Source organism: Hyperolius riggenbachi, chromosome 1, assembly GCF_040937935.1.
Source record: "Hyperolius riggenbachi isolate aHypRig1 chromosome 1, aHypRig1.pri, whole genome shotgun sequence".
NCBI lineage: Eukaryota > Metazoa > Chordata > Amphibia > Anura > Hyperoliidae > Hyperolius > Hyperolius riggenbachi.
Window position 1 is genome coordinate 124,664,249 of NC_090646.1, and position 16,960 is coordinate 124,681,208.

At 41.6% G+C, this 16,960-nt stretch overlaps 1 protein-coding gene across 2 annotated transcripts in view; it reads left to right on the forward strand.

The window, feature by feature from the left end:
• The window catches only part of SLC30A9 (solute carrier family 30 member 9), a 108,167-nt gene that overhangs the window by 53,097 nt on the left and 38,110 nt on the right, over positions 1-16,960 (forward strand). For both annotated transcript variants that reach the window (XM_068278512.1, XM_068278513.1), the window contains exons 8-9: positions 8,660-8,727; positions 14,902-15,004. In XM_068278512.1, coding sequence (XP_068134613.1) covers positions 8,660-8,727; positions 14,902-15,004 — 171 coding nt within the window. The remainder of the gene's footprint in view (positions 1-8,659; positions 8,728-14,901; positions 15,005-16,960) is intronic.

The following is a 16,960-nucleotide window of genomic DNA, read 5'->3' on the forward strand; positions in this document are numbered from 1 at the left end:
AGCAAAAAAAAAAAATGATGATATTATGATTTTTATGTGTAGTACAGCTAAGAAATAAAACATTAAGATCAGATACATCAGTCTAATTGTTTCCAGTACAGGAAGAGTTGAAACTCCAGTTGTTATCTCTATGCAAACAAGCCATTAAGCTCTCCGACTAAGTTAGTCATGGAGAGGGCTGTTATCTGACTTTTATTATCTCAACTGTTCCTGGACTATTTACTTTTCCTCTGCCAGAGGAGATGTCATTACTTCAGACTGCTCTGAAAGACTCATTTTGAATGCTGAATGTTGTGTAATCTGCACATATTAAGCAGCCCATACACTCAGCCGATTTTCTGGCCCGATCGATCGATCGATCGCAAATCGGTTGGCCAATCGACCGATCGACGGCCGATTTCGATCGATTTCGATGGATTTCCATCGAACTTGCAGGGTGGAAAATTTAGGTCGATCTGATGAGATTGCTTATCAGTTTGCATTGGCCTTAATGGAAATCTGATGGCAAAAAAATGCCATCAGATCGAATTTCAATAGATTTCAAACTGAAATCTATTGGAATTCTATCCTGGTAAAAAATGTTCTAAAAACGCATCAGATAGATCATCAGATGCATTTCTTATCTATCTGCTGCCAATCTGACGAGTGTATGGGCACCTTTATAGAATGATGCAATGTTAGAAAAAACACTATATACCTGAAAATAAAAGTATGAGAATATTTTCTTTGCTGCTAATCTTCTAGTAATTATTCATAGTACACAACCAATTCACTATATCATATTTTTTTTTTTTTCGCTTCAGTGTCTCTTTAAAATAACACAAAAACTATGGCCATTTTTTTTTTCACAATGGGGAAATATGTTCTTACTCATCTTCACAATGAAGCCAGATCAGCTCTCTGAAGTTAAATATTACCATTCGGTCATTGGTAATAATTGTGAATAACAGACAATGTAAAGATAACTTCCAGCTAATGTTTTTCTTGTTATCATGATGCCTTGAGGAATCAGCATTTGCTATAACTAGTCACAAGGTCCTGAGGAATCAGTATTTGCTATAACAATGCAGGTGTAATGTATGGGGGGGGTTGACCACTTTGGTTTTGCACATCCGGGCAGGAAGTCAGATGCCTCATTGAAGCAGGCTAAATATGCTTTCTTTGACCCTCTTCATATGGGTCTCACTGTGCACTTCACCTAGTATTCTGCTCCTATCACACAACTCAGGTGGTGAACTCCAGTCCTGGAGGGCAATATCCATGTCACTGTTTAGGATGGACTGAAAAATGCAGAAATGTGTTCTGCTTGATGAGTGGCACCTTTCCTGAATCAGTTCCATCAATTAATTTGAACTGTGCCAAAAATGTGTGCGTACCTCGGCCAGGAATTTTACCAGCTACAACCGCACCTATGGATGCTGAACTGCCGTGATCACCCCTGGAGTCACAGGGATCCAATATACATAATGAGAAAATCTGCAGAGTCTTAAATTAGTTTCTTTAGAACCTGACAGAAGCATAGAAATCAGCCGGGTCATCATGACGCACGTTACAAAGTGGACTGTATGCAGTGTGTACTGGAGTTATTTGAAGAAGGATGTTTAATCCGAAACGCCATGATGACCCGGCGCACACTGATTTTTATGCTTCTGTCAGTTTTTAAAGAGCTTTAAATAAACTCATTTTAGACAGTGTGGATCTTCTCATCTTGAGGACCTCGGCCATTAAGGACCGGAGTTCAACATTCCTGTATTATGGGAAGTAGGATTTCACTCCCATGTGGTTTATTTTCACTGATGCATGTATTTATTTTTTCTGAGTTTATACTCTCTTGAACCATAATGATGCAGTATTATATTGTGCTACTCTATCTGTTTGTGACTGTTATCGGAGCATCATGCAGTGATGCTTTCCTATGAAAATTTTCAATGATTTTATTCTGCTTGTTCATTGATTATTTTTGTTTCAATTAATTATGATGTATAAGATTTGGCTTTTTTTTGTGTTGTGCTGTTTTGTGGGTCATGCTGTACTCCTTGTTCTTAAAAGAAACATTAGGGTCCATTTCCTCTGAGTAAGAATTTGCATTGCAAAAATTTGTATTAATACTAAAGCAATACAATTTCAATGGAACGGTTTCCATTGAATGCGTTTTATGTAGTCCATTTCAATCTTAAAAAAATGTTCGCACCATGCATCCATTTCCTATGTAATGATTGTCAGTTATGCTAGATGTATGTAAAAGTTGCATAAAATAATGTGAAAATTGGCATAGGTAAAAACATAAGCGCTGAGGAGTGGTGTAACGTCCACTTTGTAACATGGAGGATCAGCAGCACTGCCAGGCAACTGGTATTGCTTAAAGAGAGTGAAGCGAAATTAAAAACAAAAAAAAAAAAACAGATACTTACTTAAAGGTGGCCACTAATGTTCCAATTTCTAGCAAAAATCATTCAAGCGGTCAGATAATTCTGATCAGAAGAAAAATCGCTTACTACAGCATCAACGAACCAATCCTTGCTTCCTATCTATCACAACCAATAAGAAAATCCAAATTTTGGTTTGACCAAAATCCAATCAGACAACTATTTTTATAATCGTTCATAATTGATTGTGCCCATCAATGGACATGTACAACCAATCCAACCAGAATTTCTGATTGCTTGAACAATTTTTTTTGCTAGAAATTGGACTGTTAGTGGCCACCTTTAGGAGAGGGAATACTCTGGGTCCTGTAGAGCCTTGCTGTTCTCCTCATGGTCCCCACATTCGCCCGCAGGCTCCCCTGTTAGCAGTCTATGACCGATCGGTTGTAGACTGCTCTCTTCCAATTTGGTTGGCTTGGGAAGTCTTAGAAAGCACACGGGCTGCTCAACACTGCGTGAGCGCTCGCTCTATCACATACTTGCGCATGCGCAGTACAGAGCTGCCTGTCTTTGGGAGCACTCAGTCTCTCAACTTTGGAAGTCTCACATGGTAGGAGATCTGAATGGAAAAGCCTGTGGGGGAACGAGGGGACCGTGAGGAGAGCGGTAAGGCTCTTTAGGACCCAGAGCCTTTCCTCTCCTTGGGTAAGTATCTGTTTTTAAAATCGCTTCAGATTTACTTTAAGGGAACTAAATATGGCAGCCTCCATATACCTTTTGCTTCAGATTCCCTTTAATCCTACCTGTTGTTGTCAAAGCCCAACCTTGATTGACAACCCTGAGCAATATTTGCATTCCATTGCCTAGCCCAAAATATTCAGCGACAGAGTTTTAAAGGTACCCATACATCTGTCGACTTTGGCAGCCAATTCGATTATTGGAAATCGGTGCTGCTAAGTGCAGGCCCGACTAACAATGCAACCAATTTTGGACTGAAATTGGTTGCATTAATCGATCGCGCCTGATGCAAGATGTCGGGCTGATGTTTGTTGATCGGGTGTGCGGCAGCTGATTTCGGAATGAGCGCTGAAATCCCAGCCGCTACCCCCTTATGTATAAATGTGCCCCCCATGAGTGCATTTATACATTACCTGTCCTTTATCAGCTTCCACTTGGTGCCCGTCTCTGAAACCTCCGGGCAGCTCTTCTGTCAACTCTGTAAACCCCACTGACGCATAGCGTGTGACGTCACACCATATGCGCCGCTGCTGCCAGCGTCTATGCAGCTGATAGAAGAGCCAACTGGAGACGGACGGACACCACGCGGAGGCTGACACAGGACTGGTAATGTATAAATTCACTCATGGGGGGCACATTTATACATTAGAGGGCAGCGGCGGGGTGGACTCGGCGGGCTCTGACGATTCCCTGGAGATTTCGTGCTGAAATCGGCTGAAAATTGGCCTGCAGTATATGGGCAGCTTCAACAAAGATGCGAATCTCTAACTAATCAACTTCGATTAGAGATAAATTTGTTATTTGTTGAATCTGCTCACAATCTTCTGATCTATGGCTACCTTAAGAGTGCAAGCGCTCAGTCCAATGCTGTCCCTTTGGTGCCTGCACATTAACTTCTTGTTTGTATGCACAGAGCTTCCATAGCTATCATCTCATCAGTGGAGTCATTACTGTTTCTGTCTATTCTACTAATAACGAGCATACTCAGCAAGTTTGTCCATTTTTATTGGTTTGTAAGGGAAATTAAACTTCCAAATGTAGGTCTCTTAAGCACCGGGGCTTTCTCTGGTTCATCATGTTTTTCTGTAAAATAGAGTAGATGATCTGCACTGAGGTTGGTGTATAGAGAAATGAGACACTTGAGGTTGTGGAGACCCAGCGCAGTCATTCAGAAACCTGTTTTTTTATTATTTATATTGCAAGTTTGTATTGCAGAGAGATTCTGTTATAATCCTTTCCTTTTTCATTTGCAATGCTTTTTTTTCCTGTAATACTTTTGTTTAAGCAGTATGTGATGTAAATTATATGTAATAATGTTCTACGGTGCTGTATGCTAATTGAATGCCAAAAACTTTGGATTACTGCATTTATTTTTTGATTAATAATTTTAGATGGTTTACAGCATTTCCCTCCACTTCACATTCGGTTAGCAGGTAAAAAGCTTGGATAAATTACAATGTACACTTAACCAGCTCCAAATGAACATCTGAAAAAAAAGAGAATCTATAAATCTGATTCATTGCTTCATTATAGCACAATATCGCAGGTCATTACCCTAAACTTGTATTAGATAAGAGATAGCAAAGCATTAGACATCTCATTTGTGGCTGTAATAGTCTGCGGTGTCTGGGCCTGCGTCCTTGTACTGCAGAGGAGATGCAGAGCAGAAATATGGAGTCATAATTCCTGCAACAAAGAGTATCCCTGCTTTATGCACAGCTAGGACAGTGGAAGCTCACAGCTCATGCAATGCACTAACTGGTGTTCACTTTGCCTCTTACTTTGCAATAGGCAATGGGATCCACATAAAGTCAAACACTATTGCAAAGTCTCACCTTTTAAGCCTGATACACACTTGCAATTAGGATTGACCAATCTTACCATGCCCATGTAGTATGGGGGTTTATCTACACAATCTGCTCAAAGTATCCTTTATCTGTTGGCCCTCATACTACATGGAGGTGGTAAAATTGGCCAATCACAATTGAAGGTGTATACCAGGCTTTAGGGTGCATACACGCATCCAATTTTAAAGAGAAACTGAAGTCTCTTTTTTTACCTTCTTTTCTTATAAAGTCCTCTTCAGCATTAAATTCTAAGCGGGTTCACCGCATCCCCGCGGCAGAACGAGTGATTTATTGCCCCGAAATAGCCCTGCAGAGCTTTGCGCAGTAGTTCTGCCTCCTATCCAGTCAATCTTCGCCTCTCCCCGCCCCTCTCAGTGAAAGAAGACAGAGGGTGGAGATTGACTGGAGAGGAGGGAGAGCTACTGCGCAAAGCTCTGCCAGGAAGAAAAATCTGTGAGCCCTGGAACTTTGCAGGGCTATTTCTGGGCAATAAATCACTCGTGCTGCCACGGGGATGCGGCGAATCAGCTTAGAAGTTGATGCAGAAGAGGAGTTAATAAAAAAAAAAATATATATGTAAAAAAAAGTGTCTCTTTAATCACTGGCTAATTTTACTACCTCCACTATGACCAGATTGTGTATGTTGGTTTTTCTACTACATGAAAGTGGTAAAAAACGTATTAAAGAGGGACCCGAGGTGAGAGCGATATGGGGGCTGACATGTTTGCTTCCTTTTAAATAATGCATATTGCCTGGCTGTCCTGATAATCCTCTGCTTCTTATACGTTAAGCCATAGACTCTGAACAAGCATGCAGATCCGATGTCTATGAGAAAATCTGACAAGATTAGCTGCATGCTTATTTCAGGTGTGTGTGATTTAGACCCTACTGACCAGAAAGATCAGCAGGACTGACAGGCAACTGGTATTGTAAATATGGTAGCTTACCACTAGGTCTCCCTCTTCTCTAAGCCCCGTAAACACGCATGCTTTAATGTTGGTTGGGGTGGCATGAGCCGATAATCCAGCTTGTGTACAGCAGTCCCGACAAGCTCTACAAGCCATCTGCCAGGCGGATCATATTAGCCAAGCCACGGGTGATTACTTTGTCCATGCCCCACCCGCGCGTCTCTGCACCATTCCGTCAGCCCTCCACCTCCCCGCATTGCAGCAAAGCACATAGTCAGCCTACAGGTTGGCTATGCTTCTATACAGCTTTGGCCCAGCGATGTCATCAGTGTGTACGGGCCAATAGAGTGCAAAAGTAATTTTAATCAATGGATATGTAAGACCCCACCGGACTTGAAAGAAGTGCTAAAACATTTGATGACAAACTAGGTGCGTTTATGCACAAGGATAAAGGCCACAAATAGTTCTTCAAAAAATGGAAGCCGTTCCTACTTAAAAAGATGGCAAGCTCATATCTACAACAACGAATGACCCCTTTCAAATACACGACCTGGTATGCCACAGAGCAATCGATGGGTACTCCAGGATGTCTGGAATTAAGAATGTGACCCTATGCAGAGTAGGGCAGTAACATCGGTGGGGTGGGTCGTGAGATTATAACTTTCATACATGGTCAAAGCCTTGCATTTTAAGGCTGGCCAGAAAATACATAATTTTGACACTAGTGCTATAATTCGTTTGTTGGAAAATGAATAAAACATTTTTGGGAAAAACAATTGTCTTCAATTTTACATATAAAAGATTGCAGTACTGAGCAATACAATGCAATGCAAATAGAGTTGGGCTGCAAAGAGAGATGGGATAGTGTTCCTTCACCCATAAAAATTGCCAACAATAAGTAGAAAAAGACACCTGCGCCTGAGTTATTTATAGCTTAATTTCTTTAGTATATATTTTATATAAATAGCTCAGGTGCAGGAGTCTTTTTCTACCAATTGTCTTATTCAGTTTTGGGTTTAGTTGTGTCTTAAAGAGGAACTTCAGCCTAAACAAACATACTGTCATTAAAGTGGTCTAACACCCAGCATTTCAACTTTGCTTTAAAAGATTGCTTACAGCTTATAAACTATTATGCCAGATTTTTTTTTTAGCAGAAATTCACTGAATGGATTAAACATGACATTTTAGTGCTGCATTTAGCTAGAAATCCTCCTCTGTGCTTGCTTGTTTAGTTACGAATGTATCTATCTACAATGTAACAAACAAACACCTCTCTGAGAGAACAAAGAGGGCTTCCCCGGCAGGCTTTTCAAAGGTCTATTTGTATTCCAAATAAAGATACATTTTGTAACTAAAGATAAGAACGGATGCGGATTCCTAGTTAAATCCAACACTAAAATGTCATGTTTAACCCATTCAGTGAATTTCTGCTTAAAAAAAAATCTGGCATAATAGTTTGTAAGCTGTAAGCAATCTTTTAAAGCAAAGTTGTAATGCTGGGTGTTAAACCGCTTTAAGTTACGTTAGTTATGTTCATTAAAATAGATGGGTAATATAATCTCTTACCCACCCTGTTTTAAAAGACCAGGCAAATGTTTGATTTCATGAGGGCAGCCATCTTTTTGGTTGAAAGGAGGTGACAGGGAGCATGAAACACAGTTCCAACTGTCCTGTGTGCTGATCATCCCTCCCAGTTGCTAGGCAACGTGAATAACCACCCAGGAAATCCCATCATGCTTTGCACAGCCTCAAGGGAAAAAAAAGCCCGGGCAGTTTTCTTTGATGGGGGGATCTTGGCTAAAAATGCAGCTAAAAATGATGCTTTGGTAAGAAAAACAAAGTTCTGATGCTGTGAAACTGTTAAAGAAACGCCAAGCCTTTTCAGTTCTGCCGAGTAGATTTTTAGTCCGGAGGTTCACTTTAAGTATTTCAAAGTTTTCATGATTTCTTCTGCTACCTAAAATAAACTGTGTAAAGCTTGACACAGTATCTGCTTAGGGTAGAGCTGCATCCCATGCAGCCCTGCTTCCCTCCCTACACTACTTATTTTGAACACACGTCTGTAGGAAGCTGTGCCAGGACTTTGGAGTCAGATTGGAAGGTGGAGACTTGGTTTCCTGTGTCACCTACATGAAAGCCACAAGTAGCATCATGGTTATGGTCAAACTCTAGCATTAAAGGGTCTCTGATGACAAAGTGACTGGCTGAGGCCTTTGTCATTTCATTTTTTTTTTATTCTGCACTGTAGGGTGATTGGTAAGGCTGCACAGGAGGTTAGCATAGGTTTACTTCAAGTCACTGTGGAACTGTTCTGAATGGCTGGATAAAAGTACATTTATTTCAGTTTTTGCAATTTAAAATGTTTTTTTTGGATTAATTAGCTGATTAGTCTGACACTTTGGGCCTACAATATTAAATATTTCCACAATAGTCTAATGGTCTGAGATTTTGATTTTGGGCTTTTCATAAACTGTAAGCCAGAATCATCAAAATTATAACATAAAAAGGCTTGAAATATCTCGCTTTGCATGTAATCAGTCTAGTTCATAAATTAGTTTCACCTTTTAAGCTAAATTACTGAAATAAATGGGTTTTTGCGTGATATTCTATTTTTTTTTTATTTTCACGTGTTAACCTTACAACCTAGTTTATTTCACTACTTGAATTACGTAATTGTATTCAAACCTGATAAAGATTATCCATTTGTGCCATAAAAATGTATTTAACATGAAATCTCTTTTTTAGCTTGCAAATCTATGCAGTGCAGCACTCTGAGACTTTTTTTTTCTTTATTTTACAGCCCCGGCTAAGCACAATGTCCTTGTTTCTTAAAGGTCCCGGGAAAGTTGTAATGGTTGCAATTTGCATGTAAGTTTTTTTGTTTGCATTTTAATAAATCCATATTTTATTATTAGAGTTAAAGAACTATGTTGGGTTTCAGTGACTCATAGTCATAATCGTGGAATAACCATGGAAGCCCTGCAATCCGTGTCTAGCAGATAAGATGAGCTCTACAGTATAGTATACAATGTGCTGTAACATGTTGGAGGAAGTGATTGCACATGATCACACAATGCTGCCATTGTAAGCGATTATTAGCAGATACACAGTACTGTGTGGTTTACACCATAGGAAGTCTGTCCTTACAGGATATTCATAGCTATAGCAATCTCAATGGCAAAATGTTCAGAACATGCATATAATCATATATTTCATCCTCAAGTGACTCTTAAACAAGCACTATGCTGGATAAATGGGCAGTAACAATGGATGGTCTTGTCTGCTGATGTGGTTTCTGATCAGTTAGGTATGTCCAAGTGTTCAAATGATTACATGAACAATACTGACTGCTGTATACTAACCGCATTATTCAACGTTCCATGATATGCACAAGGATGCACTACAGACCAGCTCTGGCTGCTTGGATGTGCCTAGTTCATTGCAGAGTGCATTCAGTTTGAACACTCATCATTGCGCATGTAAGCATTATAGCACTAGTGTCACCCAAGGATATGCTAAATGCTGGTGCATTATAGCACTAGAGTCCCCCAAGGATATGCTAGATGCTGGTGCATTATAGCACTAGTGTCACCCAAAGATATGCTAAATGCTGGCGCATTATAGCACTAGAGTCACCCAAAGATATGCTAAATGCTGGTGCATTATAGCACTAGAGTCACCCAAGGATATGCTAAATGCTGGTGCATTATAGCACTAGTGTCACCCAAGGATATGCTAAATGCTGGTGCATTATAGCACTAGTCACCCAAGGATATGCTAAATGCTGGTGCATTATAGCACTAGTGTCACCCAAGGATATGCTAGATGCTGGTGCATTATAGCACTAGTGTCACCCAAGGATATGCTAAATGCTGGTGCATTATAGCACTAGTCACCCAAGGATATGCTAAATGCTGGTGCATTATAGCACTAGTGTCACCCAAGGATATGCTAAATGCTGGTGCATTATAGCACTAGTGTCACCCAAGGATATGCTAGATGCTGGGGCATTATAGCACTAGTGTCGCCCAAGGATATGCTAAATGCTGGTGCATTATAGCACTAGTGTTACCCAAGGATATGCTAAATGCTGGTGCATTATAGCACTAGTCACCCAAGGATATGCTAAATGCTGGTGCATTATAGCACTAGTGTCACCCAAGGATATGCTAGATGCTGGTGCATTATAGCACTAGTCACCCAAGGATATGCTAGATGCTGGTGCATTATAGCACTAGTCACCCAAGGATATGCTAAATGCTGGTGCATTATAGCACTAGTGTCACCCAAGGATATGCTAAATGCTGGTGAAGGCGGAGGACGACCCCCCCGCCCAATTCTCATTGACGGGGCTGAAGTCGAAATTGTTTCCAGCGTTCGACTCCTGGGCACAACCATATCTGATGACCTGAGCTGGAAGAACAACACCATCACAACCCAAAAGAAGGCCCAGCAGAGACTCTTCTTCCTGCGCCAACTAAAGAAGTTCGGTATAGCCCAAGAACTCCTCAAATCCTTTTACTCCGCCACCATAGAGTCTGTCCTTTGCACCTCGATACTTGTATGGTACGCTGGCGCCACCGCCAGCGACAGGTACAAAATTCAGAGGGTCATCAGATCAGCAGAGAAAATAATTGGGAAACTCCTCCCCCCTCTGGAGCTCATCCACAACTCTAGGTTGTGCTCTAGAGCGGCAAAGATTGCCAATGACCCATCACACCCAGGTCATCGCTTCCTCCGACGGCTCCCATTGGGTCGGAGGTTCCGGGCCATCCCAACCAAGACATCTAGGCACAGAGACACTTTCTTCCCCGCGGGGGTGAGGCTATTGAACTCCCTATAAATCCCATGGCGCCCCCCTCACACTTGTACTTGCCGTCACCACCCATGGCCCAAGAGTGTGTACGGTACTGGGATTCTTCTGAGAACGCTGTGCTGCTTCTTGCTGTGATACTGCCTCGGTTTTCCTTGCATTGTATATTTCTGCTGTAATTTAATGTTGTGCACTGTTCTCACGTTATGTCTCTACTGTAACTTATCATTGTGAACTGCCCTGTGATGCTAAAACCAATTCCGGGCATGACCCAGTCATGCTTGGCGAAATAAACGATTCTGATTATAGCACTAGTGTCACCCAAGGATATGCTAAATGCTGGTGCATTATAGCACTAGTGTCACCCAAGGATATGCTAAATGCTGGTGCATTATAGCATTAGTGTCACCCAAGGATATGCTAAATGCTGGTGCATTATAGCACTAGTCACCCAAGGATATGCTAAATGCTGGTGCATTATAGCACTAGTCACCCAAGGATATGCTAAATGCTGGTGCATTATAGCACTAGTGTTACCCAAGGATATGCTAGATGCTGGTGCATTATAGCACTAGTGTTACCCAAGGATATGCTAGATGCTGGTGCATTATAGCACTAGTCACCCAAGGATATGCTAAATGCTGGTGCATTATAGCACTAGTCACCCAAGGATATGCTAAATGCTGGTGCATTATAGCACTAGTCACCCAAGGATATGCTAGATGCTGGTGCATTATAGCACTAGTCACCCAAGGATATGCTAAATGCTGGTGCATTATAGCACTAGTCACCCAAGGATATGCTAAATGCTGGTGCATTATAGCACTAGAGTCACCCAAGGATATGCTAAATCCTGGTGCATTATAGCACTAGTCACCCAAGGATATGCTAAATGCTGGTGCATTATAGCATTAGTCACCCAAGGATATGCTAAATGCTGGTGCATTATAGCACTAGTCACCCAAGGATATGCTAAATGCTGGTGCATTATAGCACTGGAGTCACAGAGGATATGCTGTATGTTGGTGCATTATAGCACTGGAGTCAGAGGATATGCTGTATGCTGGTGCATTATAGCACTGGAGTCAGAGGATATGCTGGTGCATAAAAGCACTGGAGTCACAGAGGATATGCTGTATGCTACTGCAGTAGAGCACTGGAGTCACCCAGGGATATGCTGTATGCTGGTGCATTATAGCACTGAAGTCACAGAGGATATGCTGTATGCTGGTGCATAAAAGCACTACAGGAGTCACTGATACGGTTTGCTAGTTCCTCACATTTTATTGCTACATTCATTGTACTATAAGGAGCATAATCTGTGGCCTGGATACTGTAAGTTTTGTGAGGAATAATATTGTACATCGCAGTTGGGTTTTTCTTTGTTCATTGAAGTGATTTCTTATTTCATTTTACTCTTATAAAGAGTATTTATTCATGTTACTCCTAATACATTTAAACTTTAATTGAGAGAAAAAATAAAAAGATAAAATATTCTATTTTTCAGATAGTATTCATCATAAATAACTTAATCTCTGCCGAAACTAGTCGTTAGCGTTACTAGTACGGATTGTCATTGAGATGCAAATAATTCAGTGTTGGGGCCCGTTCACACTGCACGCGTTTCCAGCCGCGTTTTGGAAACGCGTGCAGGTGGCCGATACGCACGACATCAGACATTGCATAGAGTGCAATGTCTGATGTTCACACTGCATGCGTTCCGGACCTGTGCGGACCGGGAACGCATGCTGCACGCAGATTTTGCTAAAACGCGTGGCTGTCCCATTCACTTTTCAGTGATGGGATCAGCCACGCAACGCACACAAACGCGGATGGCCATGCGTTCGTACGCGTTGCGGTCCGCACGCGTTCCGCACGCATGGCCATCCGCATGATGCAGGTTTATGTATATTTTGTATGCAAATGCTTGCAGCTACAGTTATCAAATTTCACCTTTGCAGGAGTTGATTGGTCCATTTTCAAGTTGTATACCTTATAAGTACAACATTTGCATAATCCGGCATAAACTCCGAATTGTTTGCATCTCGATCTTCCCTAGTCACTATTGCGACATCCAGCAGAGCTATTCTGCAAACTAACATTCATATAACCTTTAAGGCCTGGAACCCACTACAAATCGCTAGCACAATCGCGACCGTTTTTAATTAGCGTTTTGTAAGCTATTTTCATGAGCGGTTTCCAGCGATTTTGGTAGCGATTTTAAAAAGTGTAAGCTTTTTGTCAGCGATTGTGATAGCGATTTGCGATTAGCGTTTTTAATTCTGATTGGTCCTTTCTAATTATTTAAATTTTTGTTACAGTTTGCAGTAATGTAAAAATGTAAAATCACACACAGATCGATATGTGTAGCGATTCATGAGCAATTTGCCAGCGCTTCAATACTTTACATTAAAGCGCAAACGCTGCCAAAATGCTGCATGTCCTGCGATTGCGATCTTGCTAATCGCAATCGCTACTGTAGAATTTGTTACATTTATTTATATTGGCAGAGTGTTTAGGGAAATCGCTAGTGATTTAAAGTAGCTTTTTGTTTCCAAGAGCAGATGTCATCTTAAAGGAAAACTTAAGTCAGCTAAAAAAAATGACTTTTACTCACCCGGGGCTCTCCTCAGCCCCCTGCAGCTGAACGGTGCCCTCACCGTGTCCCTCAGATACGCCTGGACTCGCCGGCGGCCACTTCCGGTTTGGCCGTCACCGGCCGACAGGCTGGGAACGCGGCTGATTATCCGCGTCCCCGGCCGCAATAGCATTATAGAGGGCGCTATTGCGGCCGGGGACGCGGATAATCAGCCGCGTTCCCAGCCTGTCGGCCGCTGACGGCCAAACCGGAAGTGGCCGCCGGCGAGTCCAGGCGCATCGGAGGGACACGGCAAGGGCACCATTCAGCTGCAGGGGGCTGAGGAGAGCCCCGGGTGAGTAAGTCATTTTTTTTTTTTTTTAGCTGACTTAAGTTTACCTTTAATATAGCTTTAAAATTCCTAAGCTTTGGCAGTGATGAAATGTCTTTTATGTTGCATAATTTTAATCAACAAAATTGTTATTTTTATTATATTTTTATACAGCGCCAACATATTTCGTGGCGCTGTGCAAAGTAAGAAACAAACACGGGGTACATAATACAGACAATGGTGTACACCAATATACAAAATAGGTAAAATACAGAATCGATACAAAATACAGAATTGATAATGACGGTGGCAAAAGTAACATGATGAATAAAATGTATAATGAGTTCCAAGACACAAAAAGGTGAGAGAGCCCTGCCCTTGTGAGCTTACAATCTAAAGGGATAGGGGGGGGGGGGGGACTAGGTGGGGTGGCATGCCCATTTGAAATGTGTGTTGGTGTTCCTTACAAAAAAAAAAATAAGTTTTTCATACAGATTTTATTGAAGAAAGCTGATTGTTATTACTGCATATTCCACTGGCTGTCATTTTTGCATTTAATGCCTAGCATGTGGTAAGAAAATTCCCCCGTAGGTGAGGCTTCATAATTAATATCACACCTAGCCGCTGACTCCGCTCCTCCAATGAACTTTGCCTGACTGCCCCTGCATTACTCAGTCCCATGCACGCCTCCAGGACTTCTCAAGAGCTTCTCCAACACTATGGAACTTCCCACCCATTAGGGCAGCCCCCTCCTTAAACATCTTCAAGAAGGCCCTCAAAACTCACCTTTTCACTCTGGCCTACCACGACTCACAAGTGCTCTAAACCCACAGCTGAACTCTGGTCCCCCTACCTTTCGTGTCCCCATCTCTCCCTCTAGATTGTAAGCCTTTGGGCAGTGTCCTCCTCCTTATGTCTCCTACTTGTTCATGCACCTCCATTTCCGTACACCAATCCTATGGATCTGAGTGAACTCAACTTTCCTAATCCCCATGCTTCCATCCAGTGACTGACTTAGCATTACCTTGTACTCCTACTGTGCTGCTTGATCTGGTTTTTCTTGTATTCCTGTATTGTCATATTGCTGTGTGATGTCACCCCTAAGTATTGTCTGTAACTTTAAATAATTTCCAGCGCTGCGTAATATGTTGGGGCTTTATAAATCTAATAAATAAATACTATCCTTGTTCTTATGCTTTTATACTTAATGTTTTTTAATAATCTTAGTTATGTCATCTCAACATATACTGTATATACATATGAAGAATGTTTTCAGAGCTGTCCTGCATTTTTTATATATTTTTTTTTTTTTCAATACAGAAATGGGCTAAACTTTTTCTTTAAGCTGCTGGCCTGGGTGTACACTGGTTCTGCCAGCATGTTTTCTGAAGCTATCCACTCCTTAGCTGATACGTGTAATCAGGTAAGAAGAGCATGTAGCTTTTGTTTTCAGGCTTCACACACCTGAGCAGTACATCTGCCTTGCATTTTAGTATGGAATGTTCCAATATTGAAAATTCTTTTACAGAGCTTCCGTTTCCACAGAGTTACTGTTGCTATTTTCCCACCAGGTGGCAGCATATCCTATCAATGTTCATCTGCTTATCAAAACATCTCCCTCACAGTACAATGCTGCAGCTATGACTTTATCTGTCATTGTCACTGTCTCTGCAAAACTGAAATGTGGTTGGGGTTTATTTTTGTCTGTGAAATTCAATGTTGTAGTGGATGGGTGTGAGATAGATTACATACACATTGATTCTACTGAAAATCTATTAAAATATCAATACTTAATTGACGCAGGCAGGATAGTCAGGCACAGGTGGCAGCTGTTTGAAATTGACTTTCTCATAGCTTTTGTATTCCATCAACCATTATTGATAGATATTGGACAAGATGTCTTTTTTTTTGTTTAATATCTACTCATGCAAAGTGGTAGAACAGGTAGATTATCAATAATGGGATGATATCAGTTGTTGGCCTGATTTGCCTTACGGTGTATGTCAGGCTTAGGTTGAGAGGTTAGGCCTCTGCATGTCATTTTTTTTTTCTTTTTCAGCACATCCTACAGATGCACAATCAGATCTGGGGAATTGGTAGGCCAAAGTAAACCAGAGACTTTCTTCCATAGATCAGTAGTCCAGTTCTGATGCTCATTAATCAGTCAAGACAAGACGGCACCGAACATTTCCTGTATATTGTCCTTTTCTCCTGGTGGACTCAAAGCGCCAGAGCTGCAGCCACTAGGTCCCGCTGTATAGGCAGTAGCAGTGTTAGGGAGTCTTGCCCAAAGTCTCCTGAACAGGAAGAGACAAGATTTGAATCCTGGTCTCCTGTGTCAGAGGCAGAGATCTTAATTAGAACACCATCCAGCCACTGCTGCTCGTGTGGCTGGAGAGAGTGTCTTATGCAGGAACAAAAGTAAATGGGAGACAAATTCTATTGATCGGACAGAACACATCACATGAATGGAATAGGATCCTGAAGAGCAATATATATGATTCTCTAAGTTGCATTAGAAGGGAATCTACTTCAGACTGTTAAAGTGAACCAGAGACGAAGCACCCTCATGTATTAACCATATATATCAGTAGTAACATTATAGAAAACACCTACCTTGCTCTCTTTTTCATCCTTCACTGCTCAGCCTGCTTGTTCTCAGCCCTGATAAAATCCCCGACTGAGCATTCAGTCTGGCTTCGCTCAGGACTCCTTATAGCTGAGTCTGTCTTCTCTGATGTCTTTTCAAGCCCAAGCCTGCCCCCTTCTAGCTCTGCTATGACGACTCGGCTATAATGATTCCTGAAGAAAGCCAGACTGAATGCTCAGTCAGGGATTTTATCAGGGCTGATAACAAGCAGGCTAAGCAGTGAAGGATGAAACAGAGCAGGGTAGGAGGTTTCTCTAATGTTCCCACTGATCTATATGGTAAAATACATGAGGGTGCTTTGTCTCTCCTTCATGTTAAAGAAACCGGAAGTGGGATTAATATTGAGAATGTCATGTTAAGCCCAGTTCAGTTAAACTGGTAGATAAATAAAGCAGGGGTATACAGCAGTACCCAACAGTAATGAAACGCTCACCGCATTATGGAGGTAGGCTTCAATCAGGATGTGCTCACGGATGAGAAGTGGTAAGGAACTAGGCACTGTCGTACATGTGAACAATCATCCTTCCAATTCTGGCCTGTTTGTAACCTAGGCACCGATTTTGCCACCAACGCTGCACAAAGTGTATGTATACCACTTTTCTAGATGTACCATAAATAAATGGTTTTGCATCAAAGACTACAGTGCCCAGATCCTTTCTCTTTGCAATCAGACTTAGGCCCGGTTCACTCTGCAACGCAAAAACAAACTGTCAAATGAATCCTGCTTTA